This window comes from Pistacia vera, unplaced genomic scaffold (assembly GCF_008641045.1).
Source record: "Pistacia vera cultivar Batoury unplaced genomic scaffold, PisVer_v2 Contig200, whole genome shotgun sequence".
NCBI lineage: Eukaryota > Viridiplantae > Streptophyta > Magnoliopsida > Sapindales > Anacardiaceae > Pistacia > Pistacia vera.
In genome coordinates, this window is record NW_022196003.1 from 1,463,092 (window position 1) to 1,485,398 (window position 22,307).

The following is a 22,307-nucleotide window of genomic DNA, read 5'->3' on the forward strand; positions in this document are numbered from 1 at the left end:
TAGCTAGCTGTCAAGATTAATTAGATGCTGGATCAATGAAGGAAAGTCTGCAACTCGATACTTTGAAAAATACAGTTTTAGATAAAGACAAAAGCCGACCAAACTAAGTTTGAAGATAGTATAGCAAGACAAAGACAAAGTACGTGAGAATAGAATTGTATTCGTATGTGAACTAGAACAGTTGAACTTAATCGCGTAGAATTTTATGAAAAAAATATACACGCCGTGGTTTGTCTGCCATTAATGTCATATCTCTGGTTTTCACACAGTGGTGTTCTCTTTTCATACAGGTTTGTATATAAACCATTTGTATTTGTTCTCCCAAAACTAAGTGCGCCCTGGTTTTTATGATTTGAACCTTCTCTTATGAATTGCTTAAGAATAAAAAAGGAAACAGCATATATGAATTACTTCTCCATATGCATGCACATGAAAAATATAAAGCATTAAAACAAGGGTAAAGAATTAACTAGGGAATCCATATATATTTGTATGGACGATTGAATTAAAGTTGAAGCTTACAACTAAATCCGATCTCTGTTTTCTTTTATACAGGGATAATATGAAGTTACAAAAGGTTGAAAAAAAAAAAAGGAATAAATTTAACATGAAGAAGAGAAAACAAAAAATTTCTAGGCAACGCTCCCTTCATAAATGGTGGCTAGCCTCAGCCTAAAAGAACGAACAGCCCATTTAGCTCGTCTAGAAGTGTATCTTTGTAATTTTCTAACAGAACCAGATCTTGACATACGAATACTATCAGGTACAGCAGCTGGCTTATTATCAAAGCTCATTATTTTAGTTACTGTACCATCTAATTTGTAAACACTAGTGGCTTGATTGGCGGGTAAAACAGGAGAAATTTGAGACTTTTTACGACGATGGCGTTTCTTTTTAGACCCACTTTGAAGAGCAACGCTAGCTTTCACAGCCAAAGCAGCCATATCTGATGCAGACAACTTGTATTGAAGCTTAGAGTTAGAAAGAACAAAGTAAATCTGATTAGCCTGAAGTTCTTCATCCAAATCTAAAGCCGGAATGTGTTCATCGTACAACAAACTATCAGAATTGCAGAGAAAACAGTTAGAAGCCGTGGGGTCAGCCTGGAGGACTTGAGAAACCGAGATCGGAACTTTATATTGAAGAAGATCACCCCTTAAAGACACAACACTGGCTGTTGTGGGTCTTTCAGATTCGGATTCATACTCACTCCTGACTAAAGAGAAACAAGCACCCATATTCCTTCCAGTTTCAGACAAGACGAAATGAGCAGAGAGAAATTAAGAAGAAGAAAATGCGATGAAATGTTATGGCGGTTGATGAATGAGAGAATGGAGAATATACAGACGTGGGGAGAAATGGGTCGAATATATATAGGAAATAGGAAGTTTCCTTAGAGGAATTAATCTTAAAATACATGGCTGACAGCTATTGACTTTTATGGTGGGCAATGCATTGAGATTTACAGAACGGTAGTAAGTCAAATCTAAAAACGCTCAGCGATGACGCGGAACGCGGCGCAGCAGCACATCAAAACTGTGGTACTACAAGTCGTTTGATTTTGTAGGGAACTTGCGGAACAAGTACAAACCTTTCCAACTTTCAATTGGTACTTTTGTAGTCTTCTTTTACTGCCGTTCCTAACCGTACAAACTTACCATAACTTCGGCTGTTCTTGACTCACTTACAGTCACACAATTTAACACTTCTTCATATAATTTAAGTAACCCATTTTTGAGTTACTTCTTTCAAGTTATATTTAGTATTTACTGTTTTGTTGTTATAATCAATGGGTCTCTTTGGTTTGTTATTTTGGATAGGATTTTAGAGATAGTATTGGATAATTGAATAGAGTGATTATTACAAGAAAAATTTAAAAATTAATTAAAAAAAACTCCTAAGGTTTGCTAATTTAACTAAACTAACTAAACACCCCAATATATAAAATTTTATGAAATAACAAAAACACCCCCACCCACCCACAGTGCCAGATTCCGACCACCACTGCTGGAATTTGGCGTTATAACGCAAACCGATCGGATCTAGCTGGTCGTGCATTGATCTGACCTTTTCCAACCAAATCCACTACGGACCTGGCTGGAAACGGCCAAATCTGACCGTCGACGACTGGAAAATGCCAGATATAACCGTCAACGATGGCAAAAAATATGGTCGTTGTTGTCACTTAATGACAACCATTTCTTTGGCCGTCAGCCTTTTCCGGCCAGATCCATTGTGGATCTGGCCAGAAAATGCCAGATCGGTAAATTACCGGCCAGTTTCGGTTGTTTGTACGCTGTTGTGACAGATTCCAGCTACCATCGATGATGGTTTCCGGAATCTGGCAACTATGAATGGTAGGGTGTTTTTGTTAATTTTAAACTTTTTTTCTGGGGGTGTTTAATTAAATTAATAAACTTAAAGGGTCTAAAAGTAATTAAATATAATATAATAGTATTTTCCAAATAATGAAACAAACAGTTATTTTGAGAATATGATTGGGAATATAGTATGAAATAATAAACCAAACATATCCAAAAACATATATACATAATTCACTGATAGAGATGATCACTAGAGTTTTTACCCTACCAATAGTTTTAAGGTCTTAGACGGTTAGTTGAGGTGCATACAAGTTGATCCGAACACATGGATAGCGACAATAGAATGAACAATTCAATTTGATAGGCATACTTAATATGTCATACACTGACTTTAATTTTCAGATATTAAATTATTCTGATCATATTAAATAGGTCTATTTCTTTAATAACTATATATAATGATAATTATACATTTATACCCAGATTCCACACGGTCATGTTTATTTTTTAGGGCAAACAAAGGAATGCATAATCTGATGAAGGAGACAGAATCAAACAAAATGGTTGGCACAAAACCAACGGTTTTGAGAAAGAAATTCATATAAAACATAAATAAAATGAAGTCAATGGAAGCATGTGAGTTTCTGTTAAAAGATTGGCCTTTTGTTTTGAATTCACCTAATTAAGCTTATAATTGTCAGATCTGTCGGCGTCAAACATGCATTTTATTTCTGATTTCTGTTTATTTGTTGCTACTGCATCTGCATATCTCCTTCCTCCTGAGTCCCTCTCCTTCCCTCTTTAATGACTGACATGCTTTATAATAATATCAACCAAATCAATTACAAGATTTGCTTCAATCTTGTTCTTCCTATCCCGACACATAATATTCCTTGCAGTTTTGATACATTATAAAGTTGAATCAATGCAATAATGGAATGAGAAAATGGTTTTGTTTGGCCACCATCACACATAATTGCATTATAATTAAGGACCCAATTCAGCTAATCCACAAATACCATGACATTGATGAAACGCAGTCAATTTAAAACCAGAAACTGAAAAACTTTATACAAATATTAATATTAAATATTGACAAAAGAAAAAAAAGTCAGGCTTTGAATTCAAAATGGGTCAGGTATACGTACGCCATCACTTTTTAGTAGGGTAATCGGTTCAACCTCTGACATTTTCTTTTCGTAAAACTTGAATCGTTAAACTGGTATCAGTCAGAATCTGGAAATAGGATTAGGACCCAACCACAACCAGTAACGTAAACAACGACGCCAGCAACAGCAAGAAACCCCTTTGGAATATGATTTTACCAATTTCATATTAATTTCAAAGGCCGTCTAATTAATAACACTGATAGAGATATGCAACTTCATCTTCTTAAAATTATGATCTTTAGGTGCAGTTGGTTGCGTCATTGAAGCTTTGAAAGATGTAGTTAGGTGTAGTTAGATAAATAGGTTGGTCAAAATTCATTCAATATATAGCTGCCTGCTGCTGTGTCACCAACACAAATTAATTTACATTTCGGTTGTTGATTGTCCCTTGATTTGATACGATTCCCTGTATATTAATTGGGGTTATGATAATTACAACTAATCAGTAATCAACTATAATTAAACCATATATAGTATGAACGTAACTAATTAATGAATCTCAGTAATCCATCTGTATTCATTTGTGATGGTGATTAATGAGGAACTTGTTATATGGGATTCATACATACATTTTGATAATTAATTAACAAATTTGATGATTTTAATCAGAGTAAACAACTTTTTTCCACTCAAATAATGGCTTAATGGCACTTTTTCACCCACGAGCTTTTAAAATATCATTTTACTATCTAAATTTATATTTTATTTTCTATTCCGGCATTGTTGTGACCCCACACCACCACTATTCTCTTCCTCGATTATCACTCACCAAAACATCTCAAACTCTATTCTTGTCGACCCCATCAATCGTCGACAATTGAGCAATTGGGGTTTTTGCAACCGCCCCTTGTTGAAACACCAGCGAAACACGCGCAATAAAATAAACAGAAAAGTAAATAAATGATACTTGGTTTACCCTGGTTCGTTCCGATTAAGGAACTACGTCCAACATTCAAATGTATTTTTTTTTTATTAAGTTTTAGAACACTGTAGCAATTACAATCTAATGACAACAACTCACTCTCTATATATATATTTTTTTTTGTAATCTTAAGTTTCTCACTATTACATTATATAATAGAAAAACCCTACCTCATTTGGGCCTATCCGAATCTAACCCGACTCAGACCTAAATATTAGTAAAACAATAACAAGTTCAATTATTAATTGGACTTACCGTAAAGGGGGCGCTGCTCTCTCTCTCCTGCTCATTCACTGGGGAGTGAGACCCCTGAATGTGTCTGCGTAAGGGTTAAGACTATGCAAACTATGAACCATATCTCACAACCCTTTCAAGTCAAATTTCGATCAATCTCAACCATCAAAATCCAATATTCTACCAATAAAAAACTCATCAACCTTTCCTTTTAATAAACCCTAATAGCCTAAATCAAATTTGTTTTCTGTTTATTAATTGTATATAAATTTAAATAATAATATAGTATTTTAAAAATACGTAGATAAAAAATTATTGTTAAACCATTATTCGGGTGGGAAAAGTCGTTAACTCTTTTAATTATCTTAAATAGGGTATAATCTAATTAAATGAATGGGATTTGCCGATTTGCACTTGTTACACTCTCCTAGGACAAACGGTGTCAGTCTGGATGGTTTTGCTTTATTCTAAGTCTCACATGCACTTGTATTTATCAATTTATGTGTGGAATCCTACCACTTACACGTGTGCACTTTTATCACCGTACAGGAAAGCGAATTAGTAAATTCAACGGTCTTAATATTAGTCTTTAAAAATAATTAAGTAAATTAATTAATTAATGAAGAATGACGACATCCATGATACCAAACCTAAACCTTATCTACTCATCCGAAGCATGATATTAATTTAATGGTATTTATGTAATATCTTAGATGCCGAATCGAGTCATTTACTTTTTCTTTATGTATATTTATTAAATTATTATTATTATAAAAAGAAAGAATAAAGGGGTGTCCATTATTTAGTATATAGTCGCACGCACCCACCAGTTACCTGTACCACCATTTCGGCATATCCCACTACATTTTTCTTGAGATTAATATTGATATTAATTGGTGTCACGTTATTTTTCTTGAAATCGACACACAGCCGATAGATAAATACCATCACATCACAGTGAAACGTGTCAAGTTTAGAATAGTTAACAGAGGGTACGTGGCAAGTTATGAGGCGATGAGTTTCATGGTAAGCACTTGATAAAAGGACAAATCAGCAGCAAGTGTGGGTTTTAGACGTTGGAAACGTCACCACAGACTCATATGGTTTGATGTTTTAAAGAGAAACAGAACATCAACAATAATTGAATTTATATTCCTTTTTTTTTTTTTTACAAGTGCAAGTCTAGTACTAAAGTACTTCTTCTTTGTAGTGGGGAACAAAACAAATAGTATTTCCTCGCACACAGGATTATTTTTAGGTTTCACAGAATATACTAGCTGTCAAGATTAATTAGTTGCTGGATCATGAAGGAAGTCTGCAACTCGATACTTTGAAAATACAGTAAACACAAGGACAATGTGATCAAGACAGACAATACGTGAAATAGATTGTATTCGTATGTAACTGAACAGTTGAACTTAATCGCGTAGAATTTTAAAAAAAATTACACGCCGTGGTTTTTCTGCCATTAATGTCATATCTCTGGTTTTCACACAGGTTTGTATATAACCATTTGTATTTGTTCTCCCAAACTAAGTGCGCCCTGGTTTTTATGATTTGAACCTTCTCTTATGAATTGCTTAAGATAAAAAGGAAACAGCATATATGAATTACTCTCCATATGCATGCACATGAAAAATAAAAGCATTAAAACAAGGGTAGAAATTAACAGGGAATCCATATATATTTTATGGACGATTGAATTAAAGTGAAGCTTACAACTAATCCGATCTCTGTTTTTCTTTATAACAGGGATATATGATTTACAAAAGGTTGAAAAAAAAGGAATAAATTTAACATGAAGAAGAGAAAAAAAAATTCTAGGAAACGCTCCCTTCATAAATGGTGGCTAGCCTCAGCCTAAAAAACGAACAGCCCATTTAGCTCGTCTAGAAGTGTATCTTTGTAATTTCTAACAGAACCAGATCTTGACAAACGAATACATCAGGTACCAGCTGGCTTATTATCAAAGCTCTTTATTTAGTTCTGTACCATCTAATTTGTAACACTAGTGGCTTGATTGGCGGGTAAAACAGAAATTTGAGACTTTTTACGACGAGGGCGTCTTTTTAGACCCCACTTTGAAGAGCAACGCTACTTCCACAGCCAAGCAGCCTATCTGATGCAGACCTTAATTGAGCTTAGAGTTGGAAAGAACAAAGTAAATCTGATTAGCCGAAGTTCTTCATCCAAATCTAAAGCCGGAATGTGTTCATCGTACACAAACTATCAGAATTGCAGAGAAAACAGTTAGAAGCCGTGGGGTCAGCCTGGGACTGAGAAACCGAGATCGAACTTTATATTGAAGAAGATCACCCCTTAAGACACACTGTCTGTGTGGGTCTTTCAGATTCGGATTCTACTCCTCTCTGACTAAAGAGAAACAAGCACCATATTCCTTCCGTTTCAGACAAGACAAATGAGCAGAGAATTAAGAAGAAGAAAATGATAAATGTTATGGCGGTTGATGAAGAGAGAATGGAGAATATAGAGACGTGGGGGAAATGGTCAATATATATAGGAAATAGGAATTTTCGAGAGGAATTAATCTTAAAATACATGGCTGACAGCTATTGACTTTTATTGGTGGGCAATGATTGAGATTTACAGAAGGTGGTAAGTCAAATCTAAAAACGCTCAGCGATGACGCGAAACGCGGCCAGCAGCACATCAAAACTGTGGTACTACAAGTCGTTTGATTTTGTAGGGAACTTGCGGAACAAGTACAAACCTTCCAACTTTCAATTGTACTTTTGTAGTCTTCTTTTACTGCCGTTCCTAACCGTACAAACTTACCATAACTTCGGCTGTTCTTGACTCACTTACAGTCACACAATTAAACTTCTTCTATAATTTAAGTAACCCATTTTTGAGTTACTTCTTTCATTATATTATTATATTTACTTTTTTTGTTTATAATAATCAATGGTCCTTTTGGTTTGTTATTTTAGATAATATATTGATATTGAATAGAGTGATTATTACAGAAAATTTAAAAATTAATAAAAAACTTAGGTTTGCTAATTTTAACTAAACACCCTACTATACATAAAATTTTTTGAAAATACAAAAAACCCACCCACCCACAGTGCCAGATTCCGACACCACTGCGGAATTTGGCGTTATAGCAAACCGTCGATCTGGCTGGTCTGCTGATTGAATTCGACCTTTTCCACCAATCCACACGGATCTGGCTGGAACGGCCAATCTGGCGTCGATGGCTGTAAATGCCATATCTAGCCGTCAGCCTTTTCCGGCCAAGTCCATTGTGGATCTCCAGAAAATGCAATCGGTAAATTACCGGCCAGTTCTGGTTGTTTGTACGCTGTTTGTGACAGATTCAGCTACCACCGATGTGGTTTCCGAATCTGCAACATGAAGGTAGGGTGTTTTTGTTATTTTTAAACTTTTTTCTGGGTGGTTTAATTAAATTAATAACTTAAAGGGTCTAAAAGTATAATATAATATAATTATTTTCAAATATGAAACACGTTTTTTGAATAGGATTGGGAATATGATATAAAATAATAAACCAACACCCCAAAACATATACACATAATTCACTGATAGGGTGATCACTAGAGTTTTCCCTCCACATTTAAGCCTAGAGACGTTAGTTGAGGTGCATACAAGTGGTCCGAACCCTGGATAGGACAATAGAATGAACAATTCAATTTGATAGGCATACTTAATTTGTCATACATTGACTTAATTTTCAGATATTAATTCTATCGTCATATTAATAGGTCTATTCTTTAATAATTAATATAATGATAATTATACATTTATACCCAGATTCCACACGGTCATTTTTTTTTTAGGCAAAACAAGGAATGCATAATCGATGAAGGAGACAGAATCAAACAAATGGTTGGCACAAAACCACGGTTTGAGAAAGAAATTCAATAAAAACATAAATAAATGAAGTCAATGGAAGCATGTGAGTTTCTGTTAAAAGATTGGCCTTTTGTTTTGAATTCACCTAATTAAGCTTATAATTGTCAGATCTGTCGGCGTCAAAATGCATTTTTTTCTGATTCTGTTTATTTGTTGCTACTGCATCTGCATATCTCCTTCCTCCTGAGTCCCTCTCCTCCCCTTTAATGACTGACATGCTTATAATAATATCAACCAAATCAATTACAAGTTTGCTTCAATCTTGTTCTTCCTATCCCACACATAATATTCCTTGCAGTTTTGATACTTTATAAAGTTGAATCAATGCAATAATGGAATGAGAAAATGGTTTTGTTTGGCCACCATCACACATAATTGCATTATAATTAGGACCCAATCAAGTTAAGCTATCTGATTGATCTTTGTGCATGTGTCTCATGATTAGTGGACATTTAAGTTATTGGTTAACTAATTCTTAATTATCTCTTTCTACGTTCATGTTGTTGCAGTGATGATCAATAATTTGAAGGATGAAGATAAGTTTGGTTTGTCTGTGAATGCAAATGGATGACAGTTGAGATAGCACGTAAGCTTACGATCTTTTTGTTTTTCGATAGGTAAAGCTAATGGCAATTGCCAGGCTATAAATTTATGACAAGATACCATTAAAATGACAGAAAAACACAAGTAGATATTACTGGTAATGAAAAAGGACGTGTGTTATTTTCACACAACAATTTGGGGGAGACAAGCACAGTTTCTGCTGTTAAAGTTTGAGGTTTCACAACATATCACGTATTAACTATCAATTAGTGGCAAACCTGTGGGGGCATTCACCCCTTTCATTTCAGCTTTAAGCTACTTGGCTTCATTCAATTGTAACAAACTAATTAGCTTTTTGACTTTTAATACTAACCCCAATCACTTATGTACCCTAATCACACATCAATACTTTTAATTAATTAATAAAAATAGTATGATAAATACTTCTCACTAATAAAAAAACTTTTCCCATTAACTTTCTCTCACAAACGCAACATGGTATATAATGAGTAATTAGTCAGTTCGTAATTAGTTAGGGAAGATCCATTATTGGGTTGACGAAACCTATTACGAGCTGATCAAGTACTAGTTACCACGTTACGTTTATAAGAAAAAGTTAGTGAAAATGATTTGTCAGCGTAATATTATCTTTAATTAATACCACAAATTTCTTAAGAAATATGGGCCCTTCTAGAATTTCCATACTATTCTAGTAAGGTCCAATTGAAGAGGCTAACAAATCCGGTTAGCTTCAGTTGGGCCACTAGCAAACTAGGCCGGTTTGGGACTCTCGTCTCAGGGGAAACTTGTCAAACACATAACACGTGTGTTGGACTTGTTTACAACTTTACAACATGACATCAGTTGGAGAATATGTCCAAAGTTTGACCCAAATAACTTTAGTTTCACGTTGTTGTTGAGAAATTCACGAGAAAACTGTCCAATTATATGGGATTTTGTTGTATAACAACCAAGTGATCTTATTCTTTTGTGGGTTTTTTTTTTTTATTGTCAAACATATCATTATCATCACTCTATTGAAATATTGATAACTCTAATCCCATGTTTCATGCATCTCACAGAGAGAAATTAATTATATTAAGGCCTTCCGTAGTCACTTATACAATATGATAAATTTTATTAATATCAAAATCACTATCGAAGAATCAATCAAGGTATAAAAACAAAGTCTTTGCTGTTTGGTACAACAATTTCAAATACTATTCTAGTTTTCCCAAAAAATTTAAAGAGGTAAAATTGGTTTACTCTCAAAATATTATTCCATATTATTCAATTTCTTTTAAATCCCCCTAAATTTGTTAATTTAACTAAACACCCTCAAAAAAAATTTTAGAAATTGATAAAAACACCTCAACAACCCACATTTACCAGATTCCAACCACCACTGCGGGAAGCTGGCCTGAATCTGGTACAATGACTCACTACCGACTGAATCTGGTCGTTGGTGCACTGATCTAGTATTTTTCGACGAGATCCAAGGTAGATTTAACCGAAAAAGGCTAGATCTTTAGCTGTAGCTAATCGTCAACGACGACCAAGATATGGTCGTCGTTGACCATCAACAAACCAAATGTCGCCAGATCTGGCCATCAATGGTCAGATCTATTTTCTGGTCAAATCCACGATGGATCTAGCTGAAAAGGGTCATATCGGTATACAACTGGCTAGATCCAACTAATCATACGTCAATACAGTGACTTTGACCACCCTCCGATGGTTGTAGCCGACTGTTCGTATTTAATGGATAGATTGTAGATACTTTTATTAATTTTTAATGTTTTATTATAAGAATATTTAATAAATAAATATAGAAGATATTTTTTTAATTTCCAAATCCCATCTTATAATAGTCATCCAATTTAACTTTAAAAAAAATATTATTCTACAAATATCAGGATAATGAACAACCCTTTATTATCCGGAATACGTAAATTTACAACTAACAAGTAACAAAAAAAATTAAGAGGTCCAATCAGAGATTGCAACGTAACCCAATTGGTGTCATTGTGGATAACAATAAACGAGATAAAGCAAGTAATATCTCTCTCTTATTAATGCAGGGATTGACTTTGATTATCAAAACCAATATTGTTTTAGACCAAGAGTATCGGAATCAAAACGGGCTTGACTTTTGAGTCATTGGGTTCACAATGGCCGTCTACTTGCATATCTTTATGCTCATCAAATGGGTACGGAGCTTTGACATTATGTACTATTGCTTCGTAGGCTTATCGTTTAGTGATTAGAGTAATAATTAGGTGTAAGCAATTTGACATTAGTGGCTTTATAATTAATCAAGTTCGGTACTTATTAATTCAACAAGAGAATAGAAAATGCAAGTCTATGTACTAAAGTAGCTTCTTCTTTTGTAGTGGGGAACAAAACAAATAGAGTATTTCTTCCGCACACAGGATTAATTTTTAAGTTTCACAGAATATAGCTAGCTGTCAAGATTAATTAGATGCTGGATCAATGAAGGAAAGTCTGCAACTCGATACTTTGAAAAATACAGTTTTAGATAAAGACAAAAGCCGACCAAACTAAGTTTGAAGATAGTATAGCAAGACAAAGACAAAGTACGTGAGAATAGAATTGTATTCGTATGTGAACTAGAACAGTTGAACTTAATCGCGTAGAATTTTATGAAAAAAATATACACGCCGTGGTTTGTCTGCCATTAATGTCATATCTCTGGTTTTCACACAGTGGTGTTCTCTTTTCATACAGGTTTGTATATAAACCATTTGTATTTGTTCTCCCAAAACTAAGTGCGCCCTGGTTTTTATGATTTGAACCTTCTCTTATGAATTGCTTAAGAATAAAAAAGGAAACAGCATATATGAATTACTTCTCCATATGCATGCACATGAAAAATATAAAGCATTAAAACAAGGGTAAAGAATTAACTAGGGAATCCATATATATTTGTATGGACGATTGAATTAAAGTTGAAGCTTACAACTAAATCCGATCTCTGTTTTCTTTTATACAGGGATAATATGAAGTTACAAAAGGTTGAAAAAAAAAAAAGGAATAAATTTAACATGAAGAAGAGAAAACAAAAAATTTCTAGGCAACGCTCCCTTCATAAATGGTGGCTAGCCTCAGCCTAAAAGAACGAACAGCCCATTTAGCTCGTCTAGAAGTGTATCTTTGTAATTTTCTAACAGAACCAGATCTTGACATACGAATACTATCAGGTACAGCAGCTGGCTTATTATCAAAGCTCATTATTTTAGTTACTGTACCATCTAATTTGTAAACACTAGTGGCTTGATTGGCGGGTAAAACAGGAGAAATTTGAGACTTTTTACGACGATGGCGTTTCTTTTTAGACCCACTTTGAAGAGCAACGCTAGCTTTCACAGCCAAAGCAGCCATATCTGATGCAGACAACTTGTATTGAAGCTTAGAGTTAGAAAGAACAAAGTAAATCTGATTAGCCTGAAGTTCTTCATCCAAATCTAAAGCCGGAATGTGTTCATCGTACAACAAACTATCAGAATTGCAGAGAAAACAGTTAGAAGCCGTGGGGTCAGCCTGGAGGACTTGAGAAACCGAGATCGGAACTTTATATTGAAGAAGATCACCCCTTAAAGACACAACACTGGCTGTTGTGGGTCTTTCAGATTCGGATTCATACTCACTCCTGACTAAAGAGAAACAAGCACCCATATTCCTTCCAGTTTCAGACAAGACGAAATGAGCAGAGAGAAATTAAGAAGAAGAAAATGCGATGAAATGTTATGGCGGTTGATGAATGAGAGAATGGAGAATATAGAGACGTGGGGGGAAATGGGTCGAATATATATAGGAAATAGGAAGTTTCCTTAGAGGAATTAATCTTAAAATACATGGCTGACAGCTATTGACTTTTATGGTGGGCAATGTATTGAGATTTACAGAATGGTGGTAAGTCAAATCTAAAAACGCTCAGCGATGACGCGGAACGCGGCACAGCAGCACATCAAAACTGTGGTACTACAAGTCGTTTGATTTTGTAGGGAACTTGCGGAACAAGTACAAACCATTCCAACTTTCAATTTGTACTTTTGTAGTCTTCTTTTACTGCCGTTCCTAACCGTACAAACTTACCATAACTTCGGCTGTTCTTGACTCACTTACAGTCACACAATTTAAGACTTCTTCTTATAATTTAAGTAACCCATTTTTGAGTTACTTCTTTCAAGTTATATTTAATTATTTAATATTTACTATTTTGTTGTTATAAATTATAATCAATGGATCCCTTTGGTTTGTTATTTTAGAAATAGTATTGAATAATTGAGTAGAGTGATTATTACAAGGTAAAATTTAAAAATTAATAAAAAATATCTTAGGTTTGCTAATTTTACTAAACACCCTAATACATAAAATTTTTGTAAAATGACAAAAATACTCTCACCCACCCACAGTGCCAGATTCCGACTACCACTGCCGGAATTTGGCGTTATGATGCAAACCGGTCGGATCTGGCTGGTCATGCATCGATTCGACCTTTTTCGACCAGATCCAACACGGATCTGGCTGGAAACGGCCAGATCTGGCAGTCGATGGCTGGAAAATGCCAGATCTAGCCGTCAGCCTTTTCCGACCAGATCCATTGTGGATCTAGCCAGAAAATGCTATATCGGTAAATTACCGGCCAGTTCTGGTTGTTTGTACGCTGTTGTGACAGATTCTAGCTACCACCGATGGTGGTTTCCGAAATCTGACAACTATGAATGGTGAGGGTGTTTTTGTTAATTTTTAAACTTTTTCTAGGGGTGTTTAATTAAATTAATAAACTTAAAGGGTCTAAAAGTAAGTAAATATAATATAATAATATTTTCTAAATAATGAAACAGACGGTTATTTTGATAATAGGATTGGGAATAGGATATGAAATAATAAACCAAACGCACCCAATAACATATACACATAATTCACTGATAGGGGTGATCACTAGAGCTTTTGCCCTGCCGACAATTCTAAAGCCTTAGACGATTAGTTGAGGTGCAAACAAGCTGGTCCGAACCCCTGGATAGTGACAATAGAATGAACAATTCAATTTGATAGGCATACTTAATTTGTCAATACATTGACACTTTAATTTTCAGATATTACATGGTTCTACTCTGGTCATATTAAATAGGTCTATTTCTTTAATAATTATATATAATGATAATTATACATTTATACCCAGATTCCACACGGTCATATTTATTTTTTAGCAAACAAACAAAGGAATGCATAATCAGATGAAGGAGACAGAATCAAACAAAATGGTTGGCACAAAACCAGCGGGTTTGAGAAAGAAATTCACATAAAACATAAATAAAATGAAGTCAATGGAAGCATGTGAGTTTCTGTTAAAAGATTGGCCTTTTGTTTTGAATTCACCTAATTAAGCTTATAATTGTCAGATCTGTCGGCGTCAAACATGCATTTTATTTCTGATTTCTGTTTATTTGTTGCTACTGCATCTGCATATCTCCTTCCTCCTGAGTCCCTCTCCTTCCCTCTTTAATGACTGACATGCTTTATAATAATATCAACCAAATCAATTACAAGATTTGCTTCAATCTTGTTCTTCCTATCCCGACACATAATATTCCTTGCAGTTTTGATACATTATAAAGTTGAATCAATGCAATAATGGAATGAGAAAATGGTTTTGTTTGGCCACCATCACACATAATTGCATTATAATTAAGGACCCAATTCAGCTAATCCACAAATACCATGACATTGATGAAACGCAGTCAATTTAAAACCAGAAACTGAAAAACTTTATACAAATATTAATATTAAATATTGACAAAAGAAAAAAAAGTCAGGCTTTGAATTCAAAATGGGTCAGGTATACGTACGCCATCACTTTTTAGTAGGGTAATCGGTTCAACCTCTGACATTTTCTTTTCGTAAAACTTGAATCGTTAAACTGGTATCAGTCAGAATCTGGAAATAGGATTAGGACCCAACCACAACCAGTAACGTAAACAACGACGCCAGCAACAGCAAGAAACCCCTTTGGAATATGATTTTACCAATTTCATATTAGTTTCAAAGGCCGTCTAATTAATAACACTGACAGAGATATGCAACTTCATCTTTTTAAAATTAGGATCTTTAGGTGCAGTTGGTTGCGTCATTGAAGCTTTGAAAGATGTAGTTAGGTGTAGTTTGATAAATAGGTCGGTCAAAATTCATTCAATATATAGCTGCCTGCTGCTGTGTCACCAACACAAATTAATTTACATTTCGGTTGTTGATTGTCCCTTGATTTGATACGATTCCCTGTATATAAATTGGGGTTATGATAATTACAACTAATCAGTAATCAACTATAATTAAACCATATATAGTATGAACGTAATTAATTAATGAATCTCAGTAATCCATCTGTATTCATTTGTGATGGTGATTAATGAGGAACTTGTTATATAGGATTCATACGTGCATTTTGATAATTAATTAACAAATTTGATGTTTTTAATTAGAGTAAACAACTTTTTTCCACTCAAATAATGGCTTAATGACACTTTCCCACCTACAGACTTTTAAAATATCATTTTACTATCCAAATTTATATTTCGTTTCTTATTCCGGCATTATTGTGACCTCACACCACCACCATTCTCTTCCTCGATTATCACTCACCAAAATCTCTCAAACTCTATTCCTGCCGACCCCATCAATCGCCGACAATTGAGTAAGTAGGGTTTTTGCAACCACCCCTTGTTGAAACACCAGCCAAACACGCGCAATCAAATAAACAGAAAAGTAAATAAATGATACTTGGTTTACCCTAGTTCGTTCCGATTAAAGAACTAAGTCCAACATTCAAATGGATTTTTTTTAATTAAGTTTTAGAACACTGTAGCAATTACAATCTAATGACAACAGCTCACTCTTTATATTTTTTTTGTAATCTTAAGTTTCTCACTACTATATTATATAATAGAAAAACCCTACCTTATTTGGACCTATCTGAATCTAACCCGACTCAGGCCCAAATATTAGTAAAACAATAACAAATTCAATTACTAATTGGACTTATCGTAAAGGGGGTGTTGCCCCCTCTCTTCTGCTCATTCACTAGGGAGTGAGACCCCCGAATGCGTCTGCGTAAGGGTTAAGACTATGCAAACTATGAACCATATCTCACAACTCTCTCAAGTCAAATTTCGATCAATCCCAACCATCAAAATCCAATATTTTATCAACAAAAAACTTACCAACCTCTCCTCTTAATAAACCCTAATAGTCTAAATCAAATTTGCTTTCTGTTTACTAATTGTATATAAATTTAAATAATAAAATAATATTTTAAAAATTAGCTAGATTAAAAATTATTGTTAAACCACTATTCGGAAAAGTCGTTAACTCTTTTAATTATCTGGTATAATCTAATTAAATGAATGGGATTTGCCGATTTGCACTTGTTACAGTCTCCTAGGACAAACGGTGTCAGTTGTGTGGTTTTGCTTTATTCTAAGTCTCACATGCACTTGTATTTATCAATTTATGCGTGGAATCCTGCTACTTACACGTGTGCACTTCTATCACCGTACAGGAAAGCGAATTAATAAATTCAACGGTCTTAATATTAGTCTTTAAAAATAATTAAGTAAATTAATTAATTAATGAAGAATGACGACATCAATGATACCAAACCTAAACCTTATCTACTCATCCGAAGCATGATATTAATTTAATGGTATTTATGTAATATCTTAGATGCCGAATCGAGTCATTTACTTTTTCTTTATGTATATTTATTAAATTATTATTATTATAAAAAGAAAGAATAAAGGGGTGTCCATTATTTAGTATATAGTCGCACGCACCCACCAGTTACCTGTACCACCATTTCGGCATATCCCACTACATTTTTCTTGAGATTAATATTGATATTAATTGGTGTCACGTTATTTTTCTTGAAATCGACACACAGCCGATAGATAAATACCATCACATCACAGTGAAACGTGTCAAGTTTAGAATAGTGAACAGAGGGTACGTGGCAAGTTATGAGGCGATGAGTTTCATGGTAAGCACTTGATAAAAGGACAAATCAGCAGCAAGTGTGGGTTTTAGACGTTGGAAACGTCACCACAGACTCATATGGTTTGATGTTTTAAAGAGAAACAGCAACCCTCAACAATAATTGAATTATATCCTTTTTTTTTTTTTTGATAATCAAATTAAAAAAAAAAAAAAAGGAAAGGCACAAATAATGGGGAAACGGTCAAATTGAGAGAAGGAAAGAGAGGAGGGAGTGGAGTAGAGTCACGCAGCCTTTCAGAATCTTCACGGCTCTCAGAAGTCATAATCCATCCATTGTTTTATTTTATTATTATTTTATTTATTTATAAGCATACAAACACTAGAGAAGAGATAAGAAAGAGATTTTTGAACATCTGTCTCAGACTGAGTGTGAAAGAGGAGAGAGAGAGAGAGAGAGAGGATGAGGACGTCCCTGTCCTCAGTAGGGTTACGTGTTCCCAAGCTTTTTCTTCTTCTTGATTTGACCTCTAATCCAAACTCCATTAAAACAAATTATATACTTACTTCTTCCATTTGCATATACAACAGTTTTAACACTTGTTTCCTTCTGTTTCATCTTCATTATTCTGCAATCTGAAACCCTAACAGTAACTCTATAATATTGCCATGAAAATGTGTTGTAAAAGTTAGGTAATTGTAATTGTCAACAAATGCCTCATCTCACATCAACCCAACTCTGTAGTGAACGCTAAAGGTACGTAAGCAAAACCAATCAAAACGCCATTGATTGTTAAAACAGTTTGGTCCTGCACATCATGCGCCTCTCAGAATTTTCGGACTTTCTTTGTATAGAAAGGACATTAAAACAAAAAATATGATTAGGCCACCTCCAATATGTTAAATATTGTTTTATATCAAGTTTAGAAACAATAATGAGTGAGGCCAAAGAAGAGTTTCGGTATTAAAATCAAAGAAAGAATGAAAGAGAGATATATCAGTTCCCTGTCACTCAAATAATGATGTGGTTCGCTCTCACTTCCAAGAAATGGGAAAATGGGGTCAGCTCAGGATTAGATCACTTCATATTCAAGTAAAAACGGAAACACTAGACTCCATTCCTTTTAAAAATCAGGTGAAAGTTCGCCAACTCACTCTTCCACCTTTCCGCAATTGCATGAGATAAACATGATGAGGATGAACAAAAATGATAGGTAAAAGAATCACACACGCACAAGACAATAATAAGCTTATATTAATCACTATCTATAGCACAAAAACTATATAATCTTCTTCTTACATAGATATATATGCCATATGCTGCCATCGTAATCCATTATTTCAGTCTTTCAAACCCCTATATATTGCAGGATATTTACATGGAAATTGTATTAGTTAATATCCTAGTGTTCTAACTAGAAAATATATCTTCTAATAATAATAAACTAGATATGAAGGGACCACGTCCCTAGCCAAAACCAATAAAGACACACTATCTTTTTTTTTTTTTTTTTTCTCTAGATATACACATAAAACTACTGGCTCTTTTCTGTGCTACTTTGATCATTTTCACATTTTACTTCACTATACACTACAGATTTTCAAGTATTTCAAGCTTTTTTTTTTTTTTTTTTTTGGGTTATATTGCGAACTAGAATGGAGCGCGTGAGGAATTTTCTTCCTGGCATTGTATGATGTAAATGGAGGAGTGTTGGCGAGAGTTTGGTGGTGGCCTCATCTCCAGAGCTACAAGACCTTTCCCCACCTTCATTTTGTGACTCTGAATAGATTGTTAGTCCTTCAAACGGTTGAACATAGGCGATCTTCGAATCTTCTTTGGAGTTGACGATTCATCTGATTCCGACCCATGGAACCCTCCTTATTGTGCTTGGCTTCAGCATAAATGTGAGGTCGGTCACCCTCTCAATGCCTCCAAGCTACAGAATGACAAAATAAAAGGGACATTTCAAGTCAACACAACATTCAGCAAGCAAAGAACAGAGCAAAAACAGAGTAGGTGAGTACAGGGCATATACATGAACACAATTTCATTCAAACACGAAATGAACTACCAAACCAAATACACGGATCGACAAATGCATCAAAACTAAAGTCCCTGATAGCGTTAGAAAAATTAATATAAAAGAAAGAAACTAATAAAAATTAGAGTCATAGAAAGAAAAAAAAAAATGGTAGAAAAATACTAACCAAGTCAACTAACAAGGGAAAATCTCATACAATTGATCAAGCCTGAATGCAGAGAATGTGTAACTTGAAAAAACGAAAGAACATAAAGGGCAAGAGAAAAAATTAACCTTACAGCCAAGAGAACAGAATCTAAGGAATCAAGGAGGCTTCTGCAACAAATTTCACAAGTATTGGTGACCCCTTTTCCAGGCCTAGGTTGAGGGCGCTCATTCAAGAACACAATCTTGGCGCTGTTAATAATGTAAGTCTGTACGCAAGAAATGTCTATGTACTTCTGTATCTCATTACCCTCACACGTTGTGGTAGGAGGATCGCCTATGCTGATCCACTCACATTTCACTCACGTTCTTCAATGTCATCCATTTATAGTAATTGATGATTCTCATAATAAATTATTAAAATAATATGAAAAATAAACAAGACGCCATAAAGATTAAAGAAGAAGAAGAAAGAAACCTGAACAACACGGTGATCTTTGTGGTTAATCAAACAAAGAACAGAGAGCATTTCCCATACAATCCAACAGACAGTACATTCGCTTTTATTGGAGTCTCCATGAACAGCACAGGGAATGAAGTAGTTGGCTCTCATCATTGGCTCAACCATGGCGGACCCATATCATAGTCTTCAATTCGCCCTATCGGACTCACCTGATACCAAAAGTTCAACAAAATCTTTAGAGATTAGCATACCAGAATGAAAATTAAAGAGAAACGTACTATTTAGTCGGTAGATTAAAGCTGATGAATAGTGTAGTATTGATTGAAAGAAAATCCATGACTTTCTTGTGACGGCGTTAACCAACTCTAAATTCAGGTTTGATTATAAATAGCCAACTGGTCCAGCTCTAAACAAGCAATCAAAATCCGAAAATCAGAATGAGATTAAATCAGAAACAAGTGTTCTATCAGCAGAAGAAGAATCAATAAAATGGTACAAAAAGTGAAAAAAAAAAAAAAGAAGAAACCTTGTGAGTGTGGTGAAGAAGAAGAAGATGAAATAGGAATTGAAAAGGCCACCGAAAAATTGTGTAGGGTTAAAAAAATAAGAGAAGAGATTGATACGAGTGGATATGTTATATAAGCTAAAGACTGAAAGAGGAGATGAATGATACCAGGAAGGGAAAGTTTTTAGGGCGGTCACTAAAACAACGGCAAACAAAAATATTTACGTATATAATTAAAAGAGGAGGAAACGTGCCCATCTATTATAACAGCGAATATATCGACGGACTTGAATGAAGACAGCAATGACCAGATTCTTTATTAATTTTTTAATAATTTTATTAATTTAACTCCTTTTGTGTTATAGCTTTAATCAGAATGAAGACAATCTCGTTGAATCTTACGTGGTTTCCCAAAGGGATGCCGTACGATGAGAGGTAGGTTATGGATTCCATATAATTAGTGGATTATGATTCACGTGGAATTAATGACCGTCCACGTGTAATGTTTTGTGAGTTGGTTAGAAACGTGGAGTCAAAGTTATAAGCTCCATGTTAGAAACAAGACAAATAGTACAATCTAGTGACTGAATTAACTAACTGCCAATGTTTTGTCTGCACCACTCACAGCCTTCCTGCTTTATTCTCATTAATTAACCTCATTTTAAACATAATAAATACCCAGTTCTTGTTAATAATTGTACTAATGTCTATTTAACTCTTGTATAGATTAGATAAACGTTTTGTTGGTCAAAAAAAGGAAAAAAACTCTAGAAGAGAACAGTTAAAAATTTGTCTTCTAAGATATTGTCCAATTTTCTGAATGGAAACTCCTACGTGTCTCATTCTTCCAGTATGATAATATCTCCATAGATGATATTTTTTTGTCGAGTAAACGACTTTTTCCCCCCAAGGTTTGCCTAATGAAACTTTCCACCAAAAATTTCAAAACACCACTTCCACCAATGTTTATATTCTGTTAATATTTAAATACATTTCGTTTTCTCAGTCGGTGTTAACGAGTTACCAGGAGTCATGTAAGAGGGTTTTTATAGAATAGAGATTGAGAGAGGATAATGATGACCGATTGAATATTCGTCACTAAATTAGTCAAAAATCAGTAAAAAAGAAACTCGGTTTGCGATGATCGACAAAGATGAGAAATCAAGTATCAGAGTGAGAGTTTTGTAAAGAGAAGATGAAAGTTCAAATGATAGAAATGAAAAAGATTTTCGCGCGTTAGAATTTGCTTTGGTAATAACGACATTAACTTTGGGTGGAAAAATTGTATTTTAAAATTTTTGAAGTGGGAAAGGGTCATGAAGGAAACCTTGGGTGGGAAAAACGAGTCGTTACTCTTTTTTTATTAATAATTCTTATTAAAAGGGTGTATTGACTTGCGTGCCATATTGATTTTATAACACCATAAATATTTAAAAATAATAATAGTTTAAAACAAAGTAATAAAATAATGTTTATTAAATAGAAAAAAAAAACTTTAAAATATATATTTTTTTTTATAATCAGTTCCATATTTTCCCATGTGGCAGAACTCTTGCAGCGGAGTTCGATGGGTGTGCGGTAGCTGCTACGCTAGGAGGCGGCCAATGTGAGTCTGGGCTTAGTATGTTTCATAAGCCCATCGCAGCAAAGTAGTACAGTACCGTGTTATCTAGTTTCTACGGGTAAAGGATTTTCACTCATTTTATCTTGAAAAAGCACAATTTTTTAATGATTTTTCATGGATAATTGAGCTCAATAGCACGCAATACACGCACACATTGGTGGATGTGTGGGGTAGCTTGAGTCGAAGTTTGACATTGTTTGTTTGCATAATATTGAATTGATTGGAATGAGAGAATGCCAATCGCTATAATTTCAAAGGCTCGACGTTACTTTGCTGAAGGCATGGTACACAACCAGTCAATTACTCTCTTTTAATTCTCATATAAAATTGATCCAAAACCTGCTAAACTGTTTGACAACCTTAACAAAGATTCATCAACAACTCAATTCCACAAGTATATTTACAATCTACCAAACCAAACATTTTGTTA

The 22,307-nt window shown here is 34.4% G+C and overlaps 2 protein-coding genes and 1 pseudogene across 2 annotated transcripts; all 3 read right to left on the reverse strand.

Annotated features, from left to right (window-relative positions):
* Positions 1 to 453: 453 nt before the first annotated feature.
* LOC116128612 lies at positions 454 to 1,356 on the reverse strand. The gene has a single exon (XM_031414362.1). It carries the CDS (start codon positions 1,236 to 1,238, stop codon positions 633 to 635), a length of 606 nt encoding a protein of 201 aa, XP_031270222.1. The 5' UTR covers positions 1,239 to 1,356; the 3' UTR covers positions 454 to 632.
* Positions 1,357 to 12,000: 10,644 nt separating this feature from the next.
* Positions 12,001 to 12,911, reverse strand: LOC116128607. Its single transcript, XM_031414356.1, has one exon. The coding sequence runs from the start codon at positions 12,783 to 12,785 to the stop codon at positions 12,180 to 12,182; it is 606 nt and encodes a 201-aa protein (XP_031270216.1). The 5' UTR covers positions 12,786 to 12,911; the 3' UTR covers positions 12,001 to 12,179.
* A 1,655-nt stretch (positions 12,912 to 14,566) lies between these two features.
* Positions 14,567 to 20,524, reverse strand: LOC116128499 (annotated as a pseudogene).
* Positions 20,525 to 22,307: the final 1,783 nt, after the last annotated feature.

What these genes read in the sequence shown, in the direction of transcription:
- LOC116128612 (XM_031414362.1), bottom strand. Translation starts at nt 1,238, where the DNA reads ATGGGTGCTTGTTTCTCTTTAGTCAGGAGTGAGTATGAATCCGAATCT.
- LOC116128607 (XM_031414356.1), bottom strand. Translation starts at nt 12,785, where the DNA reads ATGGGTGCTTGTTTCTCTTTAGTCAGGAGTGAGTATGAATCCGAATCT.